At 44.8% G+C, this 20,585-nt stretch overlaps 1 protein-coding gene across 4 annotated transcripts in view; it reads left to right on the top strand.

Annotated features, from left to right (window-relative positions):
• The window catches only part of LOC110493230 (disco-interacting protein 2 homolog B-A), an 86,258-nt gene that overhangs the window by 45,066 nt on the left and 20,607 nt on the right, over window positions 1-20,585 (top strand). For 2 of the 4 annotated variants that reach the window (XM_036950347.2, XM_036950346.2), the window contains exons 4-17: window positions 1,483-1,608; window positions 1,771-2,145; window positions 2,246-2,398; window positions 3,729-3,848; window positions 4,036-4,233; window positions 5,123-5,214; window positions 8,739-8,849; window positions 8,944-9,067; window positions 9,350-9,459; window positions 9,531-9,633; window positions 14,989-15,053; window positions 15,155-15,248; window positions 15,350-15,469; window positions 18,508-18,622. In XM_036950347.2, the coding sequence (XP_036806242.1) occupies window positions 1,483-1,608; window positions 1,771-2,145; window positions 2,246-2,398; window positions 3,729-3,848; window positions 4,036-4,233; window positions 5,123-5,214; window positions 8,739-8,849; window positions 8,944-9,067; window positions 9,350-9,459; window positions 9,531-9,633; window positions 14,989-15,053; window positions 15,155-15,248; window positions 15,350-15,469; window positions 18,508-18,622 (1,906 nt within the window). Of the gene's footprint in view, window positions 1-1,482; window positions 1,672-1,770; window positions 2,146-2,245; window positions 2,399-3,728; window positions 3,849-4,035; window positions 4,234-5,122; window positions 5,215-8,738; window positions 8,850-8,943; window positions 9,068-9,349; window positions 9,460-9,530; window positions 9,634-14,988; window positions 15,054-15,154; window positions 15,249-15,349; window positions 15,470-18,507; window positions 18,623-20,585 lie in introns of all 4 variants that reach the window. The other 2 variants (XM_036950345.2, XM_036950344.2) reach the window with 1 other exon arrangement.

Genomic DNA, 20,585 nt, shown 5'->3' with positions numbered 1-20,585 from the left:
ACCACCACTGTGTGGGGTCTGTTTGAGCTAATAGGACAGCTCACCAGAGAGAACAGAAAAAATGATTCAAGTTCCATTTGACGTGTCGAGGAATCTCAGGGGATCTCGCTGGAAGTCCGACTGGATTCAGGGCAAGGATTGGGAAAGAGGGAAAGGAAATGAGAGCTGGTAGCCAGGTGGAAATAAATAGGATACAGGGACAATGGAGAAGGACTTTGAAGAGAATTGACGTTTGAGGGCAAACACTGTTCTATTACAGGATAACGGAGGAATATCACAGAGAAATTGAGCAGGACTGAGAGGAAATAAGAGGGAGATAGAGAGCAGGGATAGAGTGAGGGGTCAGGGAAGAGCAGCGATGGGTGGGTCAGTCACACTCCCAGCAGTCCTTATGAAGAACCTGCTGACATCTGTCTCCTTGAGAGAGTGTGATGGGGAGAACGAGAGAGAGCGAGATAGAGGAGGGGGTAGAGCTACAGAGAAAGGCATACTGAGAGGGTGCGATCAAGAGGACTGAGAGATTGATAATTAGCTATCAGCGATATGATGATGTTTAGATCCAGGTAGTCTGGCGTGTATGTAGCCTAAATGAGCTTACGTGGGTGTGTGTAGGGTATGTTCGTGTTGCTAGGCTGAGGTGCTGCAACTGTGTTGTTGTGTGGGCTCTGATCGCGTCTGGCTGTCTGCGCTGTTCATTGTTGGTTGTCGTGTAGTGCCGGAGAGGTAGAGGACAGACACCTAACAATTTAACATTTTAACGCCCGGCAACCTCGGCTATCGCCATGGAGATGCCTCTCGGACGTGTGTGACTGTCGTTCTCTCATGTTTCTATGGCGATGAATGATCACGCATGCAGCGTATAGGAAGAATGGGAACAGAATAGCTGTCTATTTTTAGTAGAATCAAATGTTATCTTATGTCATTCTATAGTGTTGGTTATGCAATGTGTTGCGTTTGATGTTTTATGTAGATTTTATTACATATTTTGATCGTGTCATGAGGAAATGTATCAGAAAGTGCTGATGTGTCTTCTGGTCATCCTCTGATCCGTACCTTTGTGCACGTGTGTGTGTGTGTGTGTGTGTGTGTGTGTGTACAAGGATGGGTGAGCATGATAATAGCCCCTCTCTCTCCAGCAAACAGACTGTGGTTTCCTGTTACAGCAGGACCTAACTGCCATCTCTCCTATTCTGATGGTTGAAAGTCAAACCTCCATTCAGCTTTAACTGTGTTGACAGAACAGTGATTGTCTTTATGCATCAGTATCTATGTAATTATTATTATTATTTTAAATATCTCTGTGACTGACGGGTTCACTTAGATTTCAGTTATGCTTTTCCAGAAAAACTAATGTTTATCTTGGATGTTCTCATCTTCCTCTCCATCCCTATTCCCCTATCCTTTGCAATCATCCAAATTCAAAATTGTAATTTCTTCCGCTTTCCCTCACTCCCTCTCTCTCTCTTTCTCCCGTTGTCCCAGATATCCACACAGAGGCGGTGCAGGCTGCGTTGGCCAAACACAAGGAGGAGAAGATGGCACTACCCATGCCCACCAAACGCCGCTCCACCTACGTTCAGTCGCCCATCAACAACTGCACCCCACCAGGTAGCGTAGGACTGACTCCTTCAAATCAGCCTGACTGCTTCTATTTCCTCAGGAACAGCCTACGTAAGCTTTATTGTTAGTACTGTAGAGTTTAATCCTAAGGTCACACGCTCTCTCTTTCTAATTCTCTCCATCTCTCTTACTTCCTTTCTCCTATCTCAGACTCGTCGTCAAGTTCAGAGGATGAGGGTGCTCTGTTGAGACAGTCGTCAGTGGGTGCTGGTTTGGGGGCTCCTGCCCCTTCCTCTCTGCTGCAGCCCCCCAGTCTGCAGAGCCCCGACTCCTGGATCAACCGCTCTGTCCAGGGCTCCTCCACATCCTCTTCCGCTTCTTCCGCCTCCTCCACTCTGTCCCATGGAGAGAGCAAGCCCCAGCCTCAACCATCCCAGACCCAGCCCCAAGCCCAGCCCCAGTACAAGCCCCAGTACCAGCCCCAGTACCAGCCCCAGTACCAGCCACAGTACCAGTCACAACTACAGCCACAGTCACAGCCACAGCATCCAGCCATAGCTGACATGCTGGCTCAAGCGCGCATTGGTAAGATAAGTCCTCATGACCACAATACTTTAGAACGCCTTGGCATGTAACCCTATATAAGATAAACCAAGCAGATAAAATGACCCTGTCTTTCTGCCAGGCCTTTCAGAGAACAGTGGACCCCCCCCAGACGTGTTGGCGGCAGCCCCCCAGGCCAGGGGCTCCTCTCAGGTGGACCGGCCCAACAACCCTCCTGTGGTCCGGGGGATGAGCCGCGGACAAAGTCGCTCCAGCATGATGGAGACAGCCGACGGTAAGAACAGCCTCTTTTTTAGGATCACCGTGTGTGTGTGTGTAAGCAAGAGTACGAAGTCTGTGTGTGGGTGTGTTTATATGAGATTGTGAGTGTGTGTCCTCGCCGAATCTTCATACACTTTTGCATTTCCATTGAAAATATATATATTTTTTTAAGTAATAGTGTTTTTCTTGAAAACATGTTAATTTCCGACTGGATCATATCATTAACTAAACCATGTTGTTTTGTTTTCTTCTGGCCTTTTTCCACCCTGTCGCATGTTATTTTGACTGGCAATAGGTAACAGAAGAGGTAACACATTCCCTATGAGAAACCCATGAACTACTTGTGTCATATATACTTCTGTGTACTGTTTGTGCCTTGTTCATATCCTCTGCGCCATATGATTAGGGAGAGTAGTATTTCTGTGAAACCAGAACCATCCTCTGAAACCGAATGAATCCTCATGTGTTTTCCTATTATGCAACCAATGATTATTTTCCCTTTTACCTCACTCCATCCCTCCCAGTCCTGGTGTAGAGTTAGCCCTTTACCTCACTCCATCCCTCCCAGTCCTGGTGTAGAGTTAGCCCTTTACCTCACTCCATCCCTCCCAGTCCTGGTGTAGAGTTAGCCCTTTACCTCACTCCATCCCTCCCAGTCCTGGTGTAGAGTTAGCCCTTTACCTCACTCCATCCCTCCCAGTCCTGGTGTAGAGTTAGCCCTTTACCTTACTCCATCCCTCCCAGTCCTGGTGTAGAGTTAGCCTTTTACCTCACTCCATCCCTCCCAGTCCTGGTGTAGAGTTAGCCCTTTACCTCACTCCATCCCTCCCAGTCCTGGTGTAGAGTTAGCCCTTTACCTCACTCCATCCCTCCCAGTTCTGGTGTAGAGTTAGCCCTTTACCTCACTCCATCCCTCCCAGTCCTGGTGTAGAGTTAGCCCTTTACCTCACTCCATCCCTCCCAGTCCTGGTGTAGAGTTAGCCCTTTACCTCACTCCATCCCTCCCAGTCCTGGTGTAGAGTTAGCCCTTTACATCACTCCATCCCTCCCAGTCCTGGTGTAGAGTTAGCCCTTTACCTCACTCCATCCCTCCCAGTCCTGGTGTAGAGTTAGCCCTTTACCTCACTCCATCCCTCCCAGTCCTGGTGTAGAGTTAGCCCTTTACATCACTCCATCCCTCCCAGTCCTGGTGTAGAGTTAGCCCTTTGCCTGCTGCTTTTCATACTAGCAGACTGCAAGTTGAGAAAGGAAAGCCAGAGATGTGTGTGAAGTCAATCAAGACTTCCCTTTGTATATTGGGGCAGGGTGAGTGTGTGTGACAGTGTTTGCCTCCCCCCATCCAGGTGTCCCGGTGAACAGCAGGGTGTCCACTAAGATCCAGCAGCTGCTCAATACCTTGAAGAGGCCCAAGAGGCCCCCCCTCAGTGAGTTCTTCGTGGATGACCAGGAGGAGATCGTAGAGGGTGAGCCACCATTCATTCTTCAGTCAGTGGATCTCTCTTAGCCTGGTTTCAAATCTGTTTGTGCTGTCTTGTCAATTCCCAAGACAGCACAAACAGATCACCTACAAGGTTTTCATTTCCACCCCTCTGTACCAATCTCAAATGTGCTACCTGGTTCATTCTGCCCCCCCTCCCTCTCTCCCTCCAGTGCCCCAGCCGGACCCCAATACACCACGGCCAGAGGGCCGTCAGATCATCCCAGTGAAGGGGGAGCCCCTGGGGGTGGTCAGTAACTGGCCTCCGGCCCTCCAGGCTGCCCTGGCTCGATGGGGAGCCACACAGGGCAAGAGCCCCGCCCTCACCGCCCTGGACATCACTGGCAAATCCCTGTACACACTGACCTACGGTAAGAAACTAGGCCCACACACAAACCCCTGTACACTTACCTACGGTATGTAACAGTCTCAAACCCCTAATCACACAGACCTACAGAACTTCACAATCTCAAACTCCTAATCACACTGGCCTACAGTATTTCACAATCTCAAACCCCTAATCACACAGACTTACGGAACGTCACAATCTCAAACCCCTAATCACACTGGCCTACAGTATGTCACAATCTCAAACCCCTAATCACACAGACTTACGGAACGTCACAATCTCAAACTCCTAATCACACTGGCCTACAGTATTTCACAATCTCAAACCCCTAATCACACAGACTTACGGAACGTCACAATCTCAAACCCCTAATCACACAGACTTACGGAACGTCACAATCTCAAACCCCTAATCACACTGGCCTACAGTATGTCACAATCTCAAACCCCTAACCACACTGACCTACGATATTTCACAATCCCAAACCCCTAACCACACTGACCTACGATATTTCACAATCCCAAACCCCTAACCACACTGACCTATGGTATGTCAGTGTCAAATCCCTAACCACACTGACCCACGGTGAGAGACCTAGAGCCATGCAGAGATTTTATGCTGATACTACAACCTGACTTAGATACCCCCATCTAATCCATGGTTATACGATTGCCTACAATTAGAGAACATATGATTTTTGACATCTATAACTCTACTTAGTGAGGGATTCTTTATTTATTACATCCTCTTAGGTTATTGTTGGTGCTATACTGTAGTCATGATGTGGATAAAGTCATCTTGGTAATGGAGGGTTATGAGAGGTGGAGTATGAGATTGATTGACAGATTGTGACACTGTTATTTACGATGCATGCCCTTCCTCCCTCCTACCTCCCCTTCTCCCGCCATCAGGGAAGCTGTGGAGCCGCAGTGTGAAGCTGGCCTACACCCTCCTCAACAAACTGGGACCCAAGAACGAGCAGGTCCTCAAGCCTGGGGACAGGGTGAGACACATTGACTCGCACTACTTCTACTTCTCTCGTAATGATATAGCGCCATATATATTTTTTCAATTTGTTTTTATTTATTAAGGATCCCCATTAGCTGCTGTCAAGGCAGAAACGACTCTTCCTGGGTTCCAAACAAGATTAAGGCAATTACATCACAAAAAAATACAAATAAAACAGTACATCATACAGCACATTATTACACCACTACTCTATGACAAAATGTATAATTCCCCAATACAACAATATTACAACATTACAATGTACGTGTGTGTAGGGTGTGTGTATGTTAGCGAGTTTGTGTGTCTCTTCACAGTCCGCATTGGTCCATAAGATGTAGTTGTATCTGTTTTTTTTATCAGATTTTACTGCTTGCTTATAAAATCAATTGCTTGCTTGCAATCAGCAGTTGCTACATCTAAAGTAGCCACTCTTTGCCTTGATGACAGCTTTGCACACTCTTGGCATTCTCTCAACCAGCTTAATGAGGTAGTCACGTGGAATGCATTTCAATGAACAGGTGTGCCTTGTTAAAAGTTCATTGTGGAATTTCTTTCCTTCTTAATGTGTTTGAGCCAATCAGTTGTGTTGTGACAAGGTAGGGGTGGTATACAGAAGATAGCCCTATTTGGTAAAAGACCAAGTCCATATTATGGCAAGAACAGCGCAAATAAGCAAAGAGAAACGACAGTCTGTTACTTTAAGACATGAAGGTCAGTCAATCTGGAAAATGTTAAGAACTTTGAAAGTTTCTTCAAGTGCAGTCGTAAAAAAACATCAAGCGCTATGATGAAACTGGCTCTCATGAGGACCGCCACAGGAAAGGAACACCCAGAGTTACCTTTGCTGCAGAGGATACGTTCATTAGAGTTAACTGCACTTCAGAAATTGCAACCCAAATAAATGCTTCACAGAGTTCAAGTAACAGACACATCTCTTCATCAACTGTTCAGAGGAGACTGCGTGAATCAGGCTTTCATGGTCAAATTGCTGCAAAGAAACCACTGCTATAGGACACCAATAAGAAGAAGGGACTTGCTTGGGCCAATAAACACAAGCAATGGACATTAGACTAGTGGAAATCTGTCCTTTGGTCTTAAGAGTCCAAATTTGAGATATTTGGTTTCAACCGCTGTGTCTTTGTGAGAGGCAGAGTAGGTGAACGGATGATCTCTGCATGTGTGGGTCCCACCGTGAAGCATGGAGGAGGAGCTGGGGTGCTTTGCTGGTGACATTGTCAGTGATTTATTTTGAATTCAAGGCACACTTAACCAGCATGGCTACCACACCATTCTGCAGCGATACTCCATCCCATCTGGTTTGCTCTTAGTGGCACTATAATTTGTTTTTCAAAAGGACAATGACTCAGCATACCTCCAGGCTGTGTAAAGGCTATTTGACCAAGAAGGAGAGTGATGGAGTGCTGCATCAGATGACCTGGCCTCCACAATCACCCGACCTCAACCCAAATGATATGGTTTGGGATGAGTTGGACTGCGGAGTGGAGGAAAAACAGCCAACAAGTGCTCAGCACATGTGGGAACTCCTTCAAGATTGTTGGAAAAGCATTCCAGGTGAAGCTGGTTGAGAGAATGCCAAAAGCGTGCAAAGCTTTCATCAAGGCAAAGGGTGGCTACTTTGAAGAATCAAAAATATTAAATATATTTTGATTTGTTTAACACTTTTTTGGTAACTACATGATTCCATTTATGTTATTTCATACTTTTGATATCTTCACTATTATTCTACAGTGTAGACAAACCCTTGAAGGAGTAAGTGTGTCCAAGCTTTTGACTGGTACTGTGTATTTATATAGGTTGGATAGAAATGTTTATATTTATGTTATAAACTCAGCAAAATAAGAAACTGTCTTTCAAAGATAATTCTTAAAAATCCAAATAACTTCACCGATCTTCGTTGTAAAGGGTTTAAACACTGTTTCCCATGCTTGTTCAATGACCCATAAACAATTAATGAACATGCACCTGTGGAACGGTCGTTAAGACACTAACAGCTTACAGACGGTAGGCAATTATGTCACAGTTATGAAACCTTGGGACACTAAAGAGGCCTTTCTACTGACTCTGAAAAACACCCAAAGAAAGATGCCCAGGGTCCCTGCTCATCTGCGTGAATGTGCCTTAGGCATGCTGCAAGGAGGCATGAGGACTTCAGATGTGGCCAGGGCAATAAATTGCAATGTCCGTACTGTGAGACGCCTAAGACAGCGCTACGGGGAGACAGGACGGACAGCTGATCATCCTCGCAGTTGCAGACCACGTGTAACAACACCTGCACAGGATCAGTACATCCGAACATCACACCAGCGGGACAGGTACAGGTTGGCAACAACAACTGCCCTAGTTACACCAGGAACGTGCAATCCCTCCATCAGTGCACAGACTGTCCACAATTTGTTGTAAGGCAGGTCCTCACCCGACATCACTGGCGACAACGTTGTCTAAGGGCACAAACCCACCATCGCTGGACCAGACAGGACTGGCAGAAAGTGCTCTTCACTGGTGAGTCGCGGTTTTGTCTCACCAGAGGTGATGGTCGGATTCGCATTTGTCGTCGAAGGAATGAGCGTTACACCGGGGCCTGTACTCTGGAGCGGAATCAATTTGGAGGTGGAGGGTCCATCATGGTCTGGGGCGGTGTGTCACAGCATCATCGGACTGAGCTTGTTGTCATTGCAGTCAATGTCAACGCTGTGCGTTACAGGGAAGACACCCTCCTCTCTCACGTGGTACCCTTCCTGCAGGCTCATTCTAACATGACCCTTCGCATGACAATGCCACCAGCCGTACTGCTCGTTCTGTGCGTGATTTCCTACAAGACAGGAATGACAGTGTTCAGACATGGCCAGCGAAGAGCCCGGATCTCAATCCCATTGAGCATGTCTGGGACCTGTTGGATCAGAGGGTGAGGGCTAGGGCCGTTCCCCCCCAGAAATGTCAGGGAACTTGCAGGTGCCTTGGTGGAAGAGTGGGGTAACATCTCACAGCAAGAACTGGCAAATCTGGTGCAGTCCATGAGGAGGAGATGCACTGCAGTACTTAATACAGCTTGTGGCCACACCAGATACTGACTGTCACTTTTGATTTTGACTCCCCCTTTGTTCAGAGACACATTATACCGTTTCTGTTAGTCACATGTCTGTGGAACTTGATCAGTTTATGTCTCAGTTGTTGAATCTTGTGATGTTCATACAAATATTTACACATGTTAAGTTTGCTGAAAATAAACACAGTTGACAGTGAGAGAACGTTTATTTTTTTGCTGAGTTATTTATATATATACATATATATATAGGGCAGATTTGTAAAAGAGACTTAGGTCTCAATATGTCTTCCCTGTTTTATAAAATTATAAATGATTCAGCCCCATCCCTCAGCTTTTTTACAGAAACAGGGTTTTTACCGAAATGGGCGGGGAGAACACTTTATTATTGTTTTTTACTGCTGATTTCTGCATTAAGGTCCATACATCAACCAAATGTTTTATTTTATTTCCGGTAGGTGGCTCTAGTGTACCCAAACAGTGACCCTGGGATGTTCTGGGTGGCCTTCTATGGATGCCTGCTGGCTGAGGTCATCCCTGTCCCTATAGAGGTACCTTTGTCTCGCAAGGTAAGGACATGTCATTGGAACTTTTTCAAGCCTACATTGACATGCTGTTACATCTGCTTTGTGATTGACTCCATGCCCATTGTTGTTCCACCAGGATGCAGGCAGTAGTCAGGTGGGCTTCCTGCTTGGCAGTTGTGGTGTAACTCTGGCTCTGACCAGTGAGATCTGTCTGAAGGGACTCCCCAAGACGCCCACCGGAGAGATACTACAGTTCAAAGGTCTGGAGCTGCCTCTCTTACTGGCCGTATTACAGAGCATCAATGTATTTCATTCACTGGTCACCGACTGAGAAGACTGACTGATCTACGTAGTAGTAGTAATGAGTAGTTATTTAGGAAGCCAGGTGATTTGCAGTCATCCAGTCGACGACTGCAATCTGGTTGATCTCAATCACCACCATTGTCTCTAGAGATCAAAATGTGATACTTTTTGTCTTTCGCTATGAGTCTCTTTTTAATGAAGTTGATTGGCTGATGTATGTTATTAACTGTCTTTCATAGGCTGGCCTCAGCTAAAGTGGGTGGTGACAGATTCCAAGTACCTCACCAAACCTGGCAAGGACTGGCAGCCCCACATCCCTACAGCTAACACTGACCCTGCATACATAGAGGTGAGGTGTGTGTGTGCACATGTGTGTACTTCTCATTCAATACTAATGGATTGTGTTTTCTCTCCCCCTAGTACAAGGCAAGTAAGGAGGGCACAGTGATGGGTGTGGCTGTGTCTAAGGTGGCCATGTTAACCCATTGCCAAGCACTGACCCAGGCCTGCAACTACTGTGAGGGTGAGTAACTACACAATATGAGAGAGGCATACCCTATCGCAAGAGTAAGTCTATGGCATCTTTATGAGGATTTAAAAAATAATATAGATATTTCACCTTTTATTTAACCAGGTAGGCTAGTTGAGAACAAGTTCTCATTTGAAACTGCGACCTGGCCAAGATAAAGCAAAGCAGTTCGACATATACAACAACACAGAGTTACACATGGAGTAAAGAAACATATAGTGAATAACACAGTAGAAAATTCTATATACAGTATGTGCAAATGAGGTAGGATAAGGGAGGTAAGGCAACAAATAGGCCATGGTGGCGAAGTAATTACAATATAGCAATTAAACACTGGAATGGTAGATGTGCAGAAGAAGTATGTGCAAGTAGAGATACTGGGGTGCAAAGGAGCAAGAAAAATAAATAAATACAGTATGGGGATGAGGTAGTTGGATGGGCTATTTACAGATGGGCTATGTAAAGGTGCAGTGATCTGTGAGCGGCTCTGACAGCTGGTGCTTAAAGATGGTGAGGGAGATATGAGTCTCCAGCCTCAGTGTTTTTTGTAGTTCATTCCAGTCATTTGCTGCAGAAAACTGGAAGGAAAGGTGGCCAAAGGAAGAATTGGCTTTGGGGGTGACCAGTGAGATATACCTGCTGGAGTGCGTGCTACGGGTGGGTGCTGCTATGGTGACCAGTGAGCTGAGATAAAGAGGGGCTTTACCTAGCAGAGACTTGTTGATGACCTGGAGCCAATGGGTTTGGCAACGAGTATGAAGCGAGGGCCAGCCAACGAGAGCGTACAGGTTGCAGTGGTGGGTAGTATGTGGGGCTTTGGTGACCAAACGGATGGCACTGTGATAGACTGCATCCAATTTGTTGAGTAGAGTGTTGCAGGCTATTTTGTAAATGACATCGCCGAAGTCGAGGATCAGTAGCATGGTCAGTTTTACGAGGGTATGTTTGGCAGCATGAGTGAAGGATGCTTTGTTTGCGAAATAGGAAGCCGATTCTGGGATTTAATTTTGGATTGGAAATGTTTAATGTGAGTCTGGAAGGATAGTTTACAGTCTAATCAGACACCTAGGTATTTGTAGTTGTCCACATATTCTAAGTCAGAACCGTCCAGAGTAGTGATGCTAGAAAGCATACAGTGATTTTCCAAGCAAAGAGAGGAGTCACAAAAAGCAGAAAAATTCATAAAATGTACCACTAACCTTTGATATTCTTCATCAGACGACACTCCCGGGACAACATGTTACTCAATACATGTATGTTTTGTTTGATCAATTTCATATTTATATCCAAAAACCTTACATTTGGCTTTGCCTCCAAAACATCCCGTGAATTTCCACAGAGCCACATCAAATCACAGAAATACTCATAATAAACATTAATAAAAGATACAAGTGTTATTCAAAGATTTAAAGAAATACTTCTCCTTAATGCAACCGCTGTGTCAGATTTTTTAAAAACTTTACGGAAAAAGCAAACCATGCAATAATCTGAGTACGGCGCTCAGACGACATACACAACCCAAGAATACATCCGCCATGTTGGGTAGTCAACGTTATTCATAAACAGTATTTTAAATATTCACTTACCTTTGATGATCTTCATCAGAATGCACTCCCAGGAATCGCAGTTCCACAATAAATGCTTGTTTTGTTCGATAATGTCCATCATTTATGTCCATTTATGTCCAATAGCTTCTTTTGTTAGGCCGTTTGGTTAACCAATCCAAATGCGCGATCTGGTCCATTTGGACGAAACGTTCAAAAAGTTATATTACAGGTCGAAGAAACTTGTCAAACTAAGTATATAATCAATCTTTAGGATGTTTTTTTATCATAAAAGTTAAATAATGTTCCAACTGGAGAATTCCTATGTCTGTAGAGAAGCAATGGAATGACAGCTACCTTTCAAGTGAAAGCTCGTGACTGAGAACGAGGCTGTAGGCAGACCACTGACTCAGTGCTCCCATCCGGCTCCACATCACAGTAGAATCCTCATTCAAGATTCTAAAGACGGTTGACATCTAGTGAAAGCCTTAGGAAGTGCAACATAACCAATATCCCACTGTGTATTCAATAGGGGTGAGTTCAAAAACTACAACCCTCAGATTTCCCACTTCCTGTTTGGATTTTTTCCCAGGTTTTTGTCTGCCATATGAGTTCTGTTGTACTCAGACATCATTCAAACAGTTTTAGAAACTTCAAAGTGTTTTCTATCCAATATGAATAATAATATGCATATATTAGCATCTGGGACTGAGTAGGAGGCAGTTCACTCTGGGCACGCTATTCATCCAAAAGGGAAAATGCTGCCCCCTATCCCAAAGAAGTTAACTTGGCTTTCGAAGACCTTAGAAAGGCAGGGTAGGATAGATATAGGTCTGTAGCAGTTTGGGTCTAGTGTCTCCCCCTTTGAAGAGAGGGATGACCGCGGCAGCTTTCCAATCTTTGGGAATTTCAGACGATATGAAAGAGAGGTTGAACGGGCTAGTAATAGGGGTTGCAACAATTTCGGCAGATAATTTTAGAAAGAGAGGGTCCAGATTGTCTAGCCCCTCTGATTTGTAGGGGTCCAGATTTTGCAGTTCTTTCAGAACATCAGCTATCTGGATTTGGGTGAAGGAGAAATGGGGAGGCTTGGGCGAGTTGCTGTGGGGGGGGGGTGGAGGGCTGTTGATCGGGGTATGGGTAGCCAGGTGGAAAGCACGGCCAGCCGTAGAAAAATACTTATTGAAATTCTCAATTATAGTGCATTTATCGGTGGTGACAGTGTTTCCTAGCCTCAGTGCAGTCGGCAGCTGGGAGGAGGTGCTCTTATTCTCCATGGACTTTACAGTGTCCCAGAACTTTTTTGAGTTTGTGCTGCAGGATGCAAATTTCTGCTTGAAAAAGCTAGCCTTAGCTTTCCTAACTGCATGTGTATATTGGTTCCTAACGTCCCTGATAATTTGCATATCACAGGGGCTATTTGATGCTAATGCAGAATGCCACAGGATGTTTTGTGCTGGTCAAGGGCAGTCAGATCTGGAGAGAATCAAGGGCTATATTTGTTCCTGGTTCTACATTTTTTGAATGGGGCATGCTTATTTAAGATGGTGAGGAAGGCACTTTTAAAGAATAACCAGGCATCCTCTACTGACGCGATGAGGTCAGAATCCTTCCCGGATACCCGGGCCAGGTCGATTAGAAAGGCCTGCTCGCTAAAGGGTTTTAGGGAGCATTTAACAGTGATGAGGGGTGGTTGTTTGACCGCAGACCCATTACGGATGCAGGCAATAAGGCAGTGATCGCTGAGATCTTGGTTGAAAACAGCAGAGGTGTATTTGGAGTGTTGGAGTGTATTTGATCATTTGTGTGAGATTGAGGGCATCAAGCTTAGATTGTAGGATGGCCGGGGTGTTAAGCATGTCACAAGTTTAGGTCACCTAGCAGCACGAGCTCTGAAAATAGATGGGGGACAATCAATTCACATATGGTGTCCAGGGCACAGCTGGGGGCAGAGGGTGGTCTATAGCAAGCGGCAACGGTGAGAGACTTGTTTCTGAAAGGTGGATTTTTAAAAGTAGAAGTTTGAATTGTTTGGGTACAGACCTGGATAGTAAGACAGAACTCTGCAGGCTATTTCTGCAGTCGATTGCCATACCGCCCCCTTTGGCAGTTCTATCTTGTCGGAAAATGTAATAGTTAGCAATGTACATTTCAGCGTTTTTGGTGGTCTTCCTAAGCCAGGATTCAGACACGGCTAGGACATCCGGGTTGGCAGAGTGTGCTAAAGCAGTGAATAAAACAAACTTAGGGAGGAGGCTTCTAATGTTAACATGCGTAAAACCAAGGCTTTTACGGTTACAGAAGTCAACAAATGTGAGCACCTGGGGAGTAGGAGTGGGCCTGGATTTACCTCTACATCACCAGAGGAACAGAGGAGGAGTAGGAAAAGGGTACGGCTAAAAGCTTTCAGAACTGGTCGTCTAGTACGTTCGGAACAGAGAGTAAAAGGAGCAGGTTTCTGGGTGCAATAGAATTGATTCAAGGCATAATGTACAGACAAAGGTATGGTAGGATGTGAGTACATTGGAGGTAAACCTAGGAATTGAGTAAAGATGAGAGAGATATTGTCTCTAGAGACGTTTTAACCAGGTGATGTCACCACATATGTGGGAGGTGGAATTTAATGGTTGTTTAAGGCATATTGAGCAGGGCTAGAGGCTCTACAGTGAAATAAGACAATAATCACTAACCAGGACAGTAATGGACAAGGCATATTGATATTAAGGAGAGGCATGCGTAGGGTTCCAGTGAGTGGTTGGGCTGGCTGGAGACACGGCGATTCAGATAGCTAGCAGGCCGTGGCTAGCAAGCTAGCAGAAGGGCCTTAGAGGGACGTCTCGACAGAAGAAAGTATGTTTTAGCCTCCTCATGCGGTGACGTCGATAGACCAGTCGGGATGGATTAGTAGGGTTTCGAGTAGCAGAGGGGTTCAAGTCCAATTGGCAAAATAGGTATCGTGGCCCAAGAAATTGGCTGATGGATCTATTCAGCTAACAGTCCAATATGCTCTCGACAGCTAGCGGGCCGCGGCTAGCAGGCTAGCAGATGAGCATTCAGGGGACGTCACGATGTAGGGGCCAGTTGAGTACCCCCTTGAGCAGATTACGTCGTAGTCCAGTTGTGAAGGATCGGCGGGCTTCCGTGCCCCGTATCAGCAATAGAAGGGGTCCGGGTATTGTAGCCCAGGAGTACCTGATGGGCCTCTTCAGCTAGCCGGGAGAATGGGCCTAGCATGGACTAGCTCCAGGCTAATTAGTGCTTGTTAATTGGTGCAGACGTTAGCCAGGAGTAGTCACTCGGATAGCAGCTGGCTAGCTGCGATGATCCAGATAAAAAGGTCCAGAGCTTGCGGTAGGAATCCAGGGATATGGAGAGAAAATAGGTCCGGTATGCTCTGGTTTGAGTCGCGTTGTACAAACTGGCGAGAGCTTACCGAGCTAATGGTTAGCTGATGACCGCTAGCAGTGGTTAGCTGACTACTAGCTAGTGGCTAGTGAGCTGGCTAGCTTCTGTTGGGGGATTCCGGTTCCGAGGTAAATAAAAATACGTTAGAAAAAACAGATCCACAACACATTGGGTGAGGCGGGTTGCAGGAGAGTATTTTGAAGTTGAGGTTTAGAAAAAGATAAAAGAAGATATGTGAAGAAAAAGATATAAAGAGATATATACATACATGGGACACGACAAGACGAAGGACAAAGACGTCTGACTGCTACGCCATCTTGGGTTTTGACGATGATACACAGGGAACAAGTGTTTGAAGGATGCTTCTCATAGGGACTTATCTATTTGTTTCTGTTCTTAGGTGAGACATTAGTGAACGTTCTGGACTTTAAAAAGGACATGGGCCTGTGGCATGGAGTTCTCACGGTGAGAGTGTGTTTGTGGATGGGGGGATAATAGTTACAGGTAAACTGATTTCATATCATATGAATTTCCATTCAATAAGTTGTATTTTGTTGTTCTTTCAGAGTGTAATGAACAGGATCCACACTATTAGTGTGCCCTACGCTGTGATGAAGGCTTGCCCTCTCTCCTGGGTTCAGAGGGTCCATATACATAAAGGTAGTTATACCACCCACACCTCCACACCCTCTCGCTCTCCGTGTGACCATGAGAACACTGTGATGTCCATGTACTCATTTGTTCCTCCTCTCCCCCCATAGCGCGCGTTGCCTTGGTGAAGTGTCGTGACCTGCACTGGGCCATGATGGCACACAGGGAACAGAGGGACACCAGCCTGGCATCACTGCGCATGCTCATTGTCGCTGACGGAGCCAACCCCTGTGAGTGTGAAATGTAGTCCATGCAGGGAAATGTGTGGAAGCCACACTGGAACTACAGATGGCAGACATGTTTGGAACTGGTCTGCATCCCAGTAAGCAAAATTACCTTGAAAAGACTTTAAAAGGTATTTTGCATTTTAGGTACTGAATGAAAGGTGAAAATATAATTTTCCATATGTCGAAAATACTTATTTTCCGGATGTTGAAATCGGGTGCATTGTAGGTGTTGAATGAAAGGTGAGAAGACTTATTTTCTGGCAGTCAAAAATATGTATTTTCCGGACATTGAAAATACTTAATTTACAGATGTTAAAAATACTTTTTTTTTTTCAGACGTTGATTCTATGGTAAAATTTCAACTGCACATACATTCTCAATGAAATAAGCATTGTATCACGATAATACTTTTTCAAGGCTCTTACTATAGGAAAAAGGATCCAACTGAAGATTGCAACAGAATATTTAGTATTACTTTCAGCTGTAGCATTAGGTATGTTAGCTTTTTCAAAAGCTTTGTACCTGACAGCAATTATGTTCAAACTAATTCAACCTACGTAATAAACCAACAGACAACTTCAACTACAATAACATTCTCAGTTAAAAAATCTTTCTTACTATGACTGTGATATATTGTTGTTTATCTATTTATGTTGAATGCATTCACTGTAGGTGGTTCTGGATAAGATCATCTGCTGAATAACCAAAATGTAAATGATATAGTTTTTATGTATAATGTAGCATGTTGGGTATTATGCTAATTAGCACCGCCCCCAAACAAGTGCACATTTGGTCAGTGTAGACCAGATCCAAAACTGTACTAATAATAGACGTTTAGGCTATGTTTCACAAGTTTGAACCTCAGTACAGTACGGCACCGATTTGTACAATAGAGCACAGTAGAGTGCAGTACAGGAAAACGTTTATTTGGTAGAGTAGACAGTAGAGTAAAGTTTAGTTCATTAGAGTATAGTGCATTAGAATAAAGTAGGGGACAATACAGTACACTACTTTACAGTACTCTACTGTGCTCTACTGTATTGTACTGTACTATATTCTACTTTTCTTGACTATACTGTGTACTATACTGTAATGTACTGTACTCTGCTGTGCTGTACTGTGCTGTCCAAAATTGTGAAACATAGTGCCTTCGGAAAGTATTCAGACCCCTTGACTTTTTCCACATTTTGTTACATTACAGCCTTATTCTAAAATGGATTAAATAAATACAAATTCCTTAGCAATCTACACATATTACCCCATAACGACAAAGCGAAAACAGTTTTCTAGTAATGTTTTGCAAATGTACACAGAAATACCTTATTTACTTAAGTATTCAGACCCTTTGCTATGTGACTCAAAATTGAGCTCAGGTGCATCCTGTTTCCATTAATCATCATTCAGATGTTTTTACAACTTGATTGGAGTCCACCTGTTTTAAATTCAATTGATTGGACATTATTTGGGAAAGGCACACAACTGTCTATATAAGGTCCCACAGTTGACAGTGCATGTCAGAGCAAAAACCAAACCCTGAGGTCGAAGAAATTGTCCGTAGAGCTCCGAGACAGGATTTTGTCGAGGCACAGATCTGAAGAAGGGTACCAAAACATGTCTGCAGCATTGAAGGTCCCCAGAAGCACAGTGGCCTCCATCATTCTCAAATAGAAAGAGTTTGAAACCACCAAGACTCTTCCTACAGCTGGCCACCCAGCCAAACTGAGCAATCACGGGACAAGGGTCTTGGTCAAGGAGGTGACCAAGAACCCTATGGTCACTCTGACAGAGCTCCAGAGTTCCTCTGTGGAGATAGGAGAACCTTCCCGAAAGACAACCATCTTTGCAGCACTCCTCCAATCAGGCTTTTATGGTAGAGTGACCAGACGGAAGCCCCTTCTCAGTAAAAGGCACATGACAGCCCGATTGGAGTTTGCCAAAAGGCACCTAAAGACTCTCAGACCATGAGAAACAAGATTCTCTGGTCTGATGAAACCAAGATTGAACTCTTTGGCCTGAATGCCAAGCGTCACGTCTAGGAAACCTGACACCATCATGCTGTGGGGATTTTTTTCAGCGGCAGGGACTGGGAGACTCGTCAGGATCTAGGCAAAGATGAACGGAGCAAAGTACAGAGAGATCAGACTGGGGCGAAGGTTCACCTTCCAACAGGACAACGACCCTAAGCACACAGGCAAGACAACACAGGAATGGCTTCGGGACAAGTCTCTGAATGTCCTTGAGTGGCCCAGCCAGAGCCCGGACTTGAACTCAATTGAACATCTCTGTAGAGACCTGAAAATAGCTGTGCAGCAACGCTCCCTTTCCAACCTGACAGAACTTGAGAGGATCTGCAGAGAAGATTGGGAGAAACTCCCCAAGTACAGGTGTGCCAAGCTTGTAGCGTCATACCCAAGAAGGGTCGAGACTGTAATCGCTGCCAAAGGTGCTTTAACAAAGTACTGGTCTGAATACTTATGTAAATGTCATATTTCAGTTTTTATTTTTAATAAATTAGCAACTATTCCTAAAAACCTGTTTGTGCTTTGTCATTATGGGGTATTTTGTGTAGATTGATGCATTTTTTAAAGTACATTTTAGAATAAGGTTAACCTAACAGAATGTGGAAAAAGTCAAGGGGTCTGAAAACTTTCCGAAGGCACTGTAGATGTCAGGAGTGGACCAAATCTGAACCAATTATAGACGTCTATGTTTGGGCCAAATAAAGGCCAGTCTGGACGTCAGTGGATGTTGAAATCAAGGCTGGTCTACACCGGACAAAATCTGAACCAAACATAGACGTCTATGATTGGTTCAGATTTGGTCCAGTCTGGACAGGACCAAAAAACATTGCTGTCGGTAAACGCTTGGTGCGATTGCACCTTCCAGGCAGTCAGTGGGGCTGACATACAGCAAATAGGACAATTGCAAGTGATAAACAAAGCCCTGTATGGTTAAAATGGATACCCTCCAAAAATGGTCAGTGTTGTGAGATGTCATTGTTGTTGAGTCTCTCTCTCTCTCTGTCTTTGTCTCTCCCTAAGGGTCGGTGTCGTCCTGCGATGCCTTCCTCAATGTGTTCCAGATCCACGGGCTGAAGCCAGAGGTCATCTGTCCCTGTGCCACCTCCCCAGAGGCCATGACGGTAGCCATCCGCAGGTAGGATGGGCTGAATCCGTCTGCTTAGCGAAAGTAACAGTTTGTGTTTTGTTTTGCTACTTGGCCAAATTGTATTTATTTATTTGTATTTACTTAACCTTTATTTATCTAGGCAAGTCACTTAAGAACATATTCTTATTTATAATGACGGCCTACTAAAAGGCAAAAGGCCTGGGATTAAAAAAATAAATACAATATAAATATAGGACAAAACACACATCACAACAAGAGAGACACAACACTACATAAAGAAAGACCTAAGACAACAACATAACAAGGCAGTAAAACATGACAACACAGCATGGTAGCAACACAACATGACAACAACATGGTAGCAACACAACATCGTAGCAGCACAAAAACATGGTACAAACATTATTGGGCAAAGTCAACAGCACAAAGGTCAAGAAGGTAGAGACAACAATACATCATACAAAGCAGCCACAACTGTCAGTAAAAGTGTCTATGATTGAGTCTTTGAATGAAGAGACTGTCCAGTTTCAGTGCTTGTTGCAGCTCGTTCCAGTCTCTAGCTGCAGCGAACTGAAAAGAGGAGCGACCCAGGGATGTGTGCGCTTTTGGGGACCTTTAACAGAATGTGACTGGCAGAATGGGTGTTGTATGTGGATAATGAGGGCTGCAGTTGATATCTCAGATATGGGGGAGTGAGGCCTACGAGGGTTTTATAAATAAGCATCAACCAGTGGGTCTTGCGACAGGTTTACAGAGATGACCAGTTTACAAAGGAGTATAGAGTGCAGTGATGTGTCCTATAAGGAGCATTGGTGGAAAATCTGATGGCAGAATGGTAAAAAACATCTAGCCACTCGAGAGCACCCTTACCTGCCGATCAATAAATTATGTCTCCGGAATCTAGCATGGGTAGGATGGTAATCTGAATCAGGGTTAGTTTGGTAGCTGGGGTGAAAGAGGAGCGATTACGATAGTGTCACGACTTCCGCCCGAAGTCGGTTCCTCTCCTTGTTCGGGCGGCATTCGGTGGTCGATGTCACCGGTCTTCTAGCCATCGCCGATCCACTTTTCATTTTCCATTTCATTTTCCATTTGTCTTGTTTTCCCGCACACCTGGTTTACATTCCCTCATTATTTGACGTGTATTTAACCCTCTGTTCCCCCCCATGCCTGGAGGTGAGGAGGGGGGAATTGTTTGTTGTGTATGTGTACGTCAGACTGGTTTGCACCGGGTTATGTCAACCCATATTTGTTTATTGTCCTTAGTGCCGTGTGTCTGTTCGGCGTAACAAAGGGCTCCCCGTTTGCTACCCAATTCTGCTCTCCTGCGCCTGACTTCCCTGCAGCCAGTTCCGCATACCTTACAGATCGAGGAAACCAAGTCTAGATTTAACTTTAGCCTGCAGCTTTGATATGTGCTGAGAGAAGGACAGTGCACCGTCTAGCCATACTCCCAAGTATTTGCATGAGGTCAAGCTCTAAACCCTCAGAGGTAGTAATGACACATGGGGGAAGAGGGGCATTCTTCTTACCAAACCACATTACCTTTATTTTGGAGGTGTTCAGAACAAGCTTAAGGGTAGAGAAAGCTTGTTGGACACTAAGAAATCTTTGAGTATAAGACTGTATCATCTGCATATAAATGGATGAGTGAACTTCCTACTGCCTGAGCTATGTTGTTGATGTAAATTGAGAAGAGCGTGGGGCCTAGGATTGAGCCTTGTGGTGCTCCATTGGTGACAGGCAGTGACTGAGACAGCAGATTTTCTGAATTCATACACTACACTCTTTGAGAAAGGTAGTTAGCAAACCAGGCCAAAGACCCCTCAGAGACCCCAATACTCCTTAGCCGGCGCACAAGAATGGAATGGTCTACCACATCAAAAGCTTTGGCCAAGTCAATAAAAATAGCAGCACAGTATTGCTTAGAATCAAGGGCAATTGTGACATCATTGAGGACCTTTTAAGGTTGCAGTTACACATCCATAAC

Source organism: Oncorhynchus mykiss, chromosome 17 (assembly GCF_057628025.1).
Source record: "Oncorhynchus mykiss isolate SJ-2025 chromosome 17, ASM5762802v1, whole genome shotgun sequence".
Lineage (NCBI taxonomy): Eukaryota > Metazoa > Chordata > Actinopteri > Salmoniformes > Salmonidae > Oncorhynchus > Oncorhynchus mykiss.
This window is presented reverse-complemented; position numbering and strand designations above follow the sequence as displayed.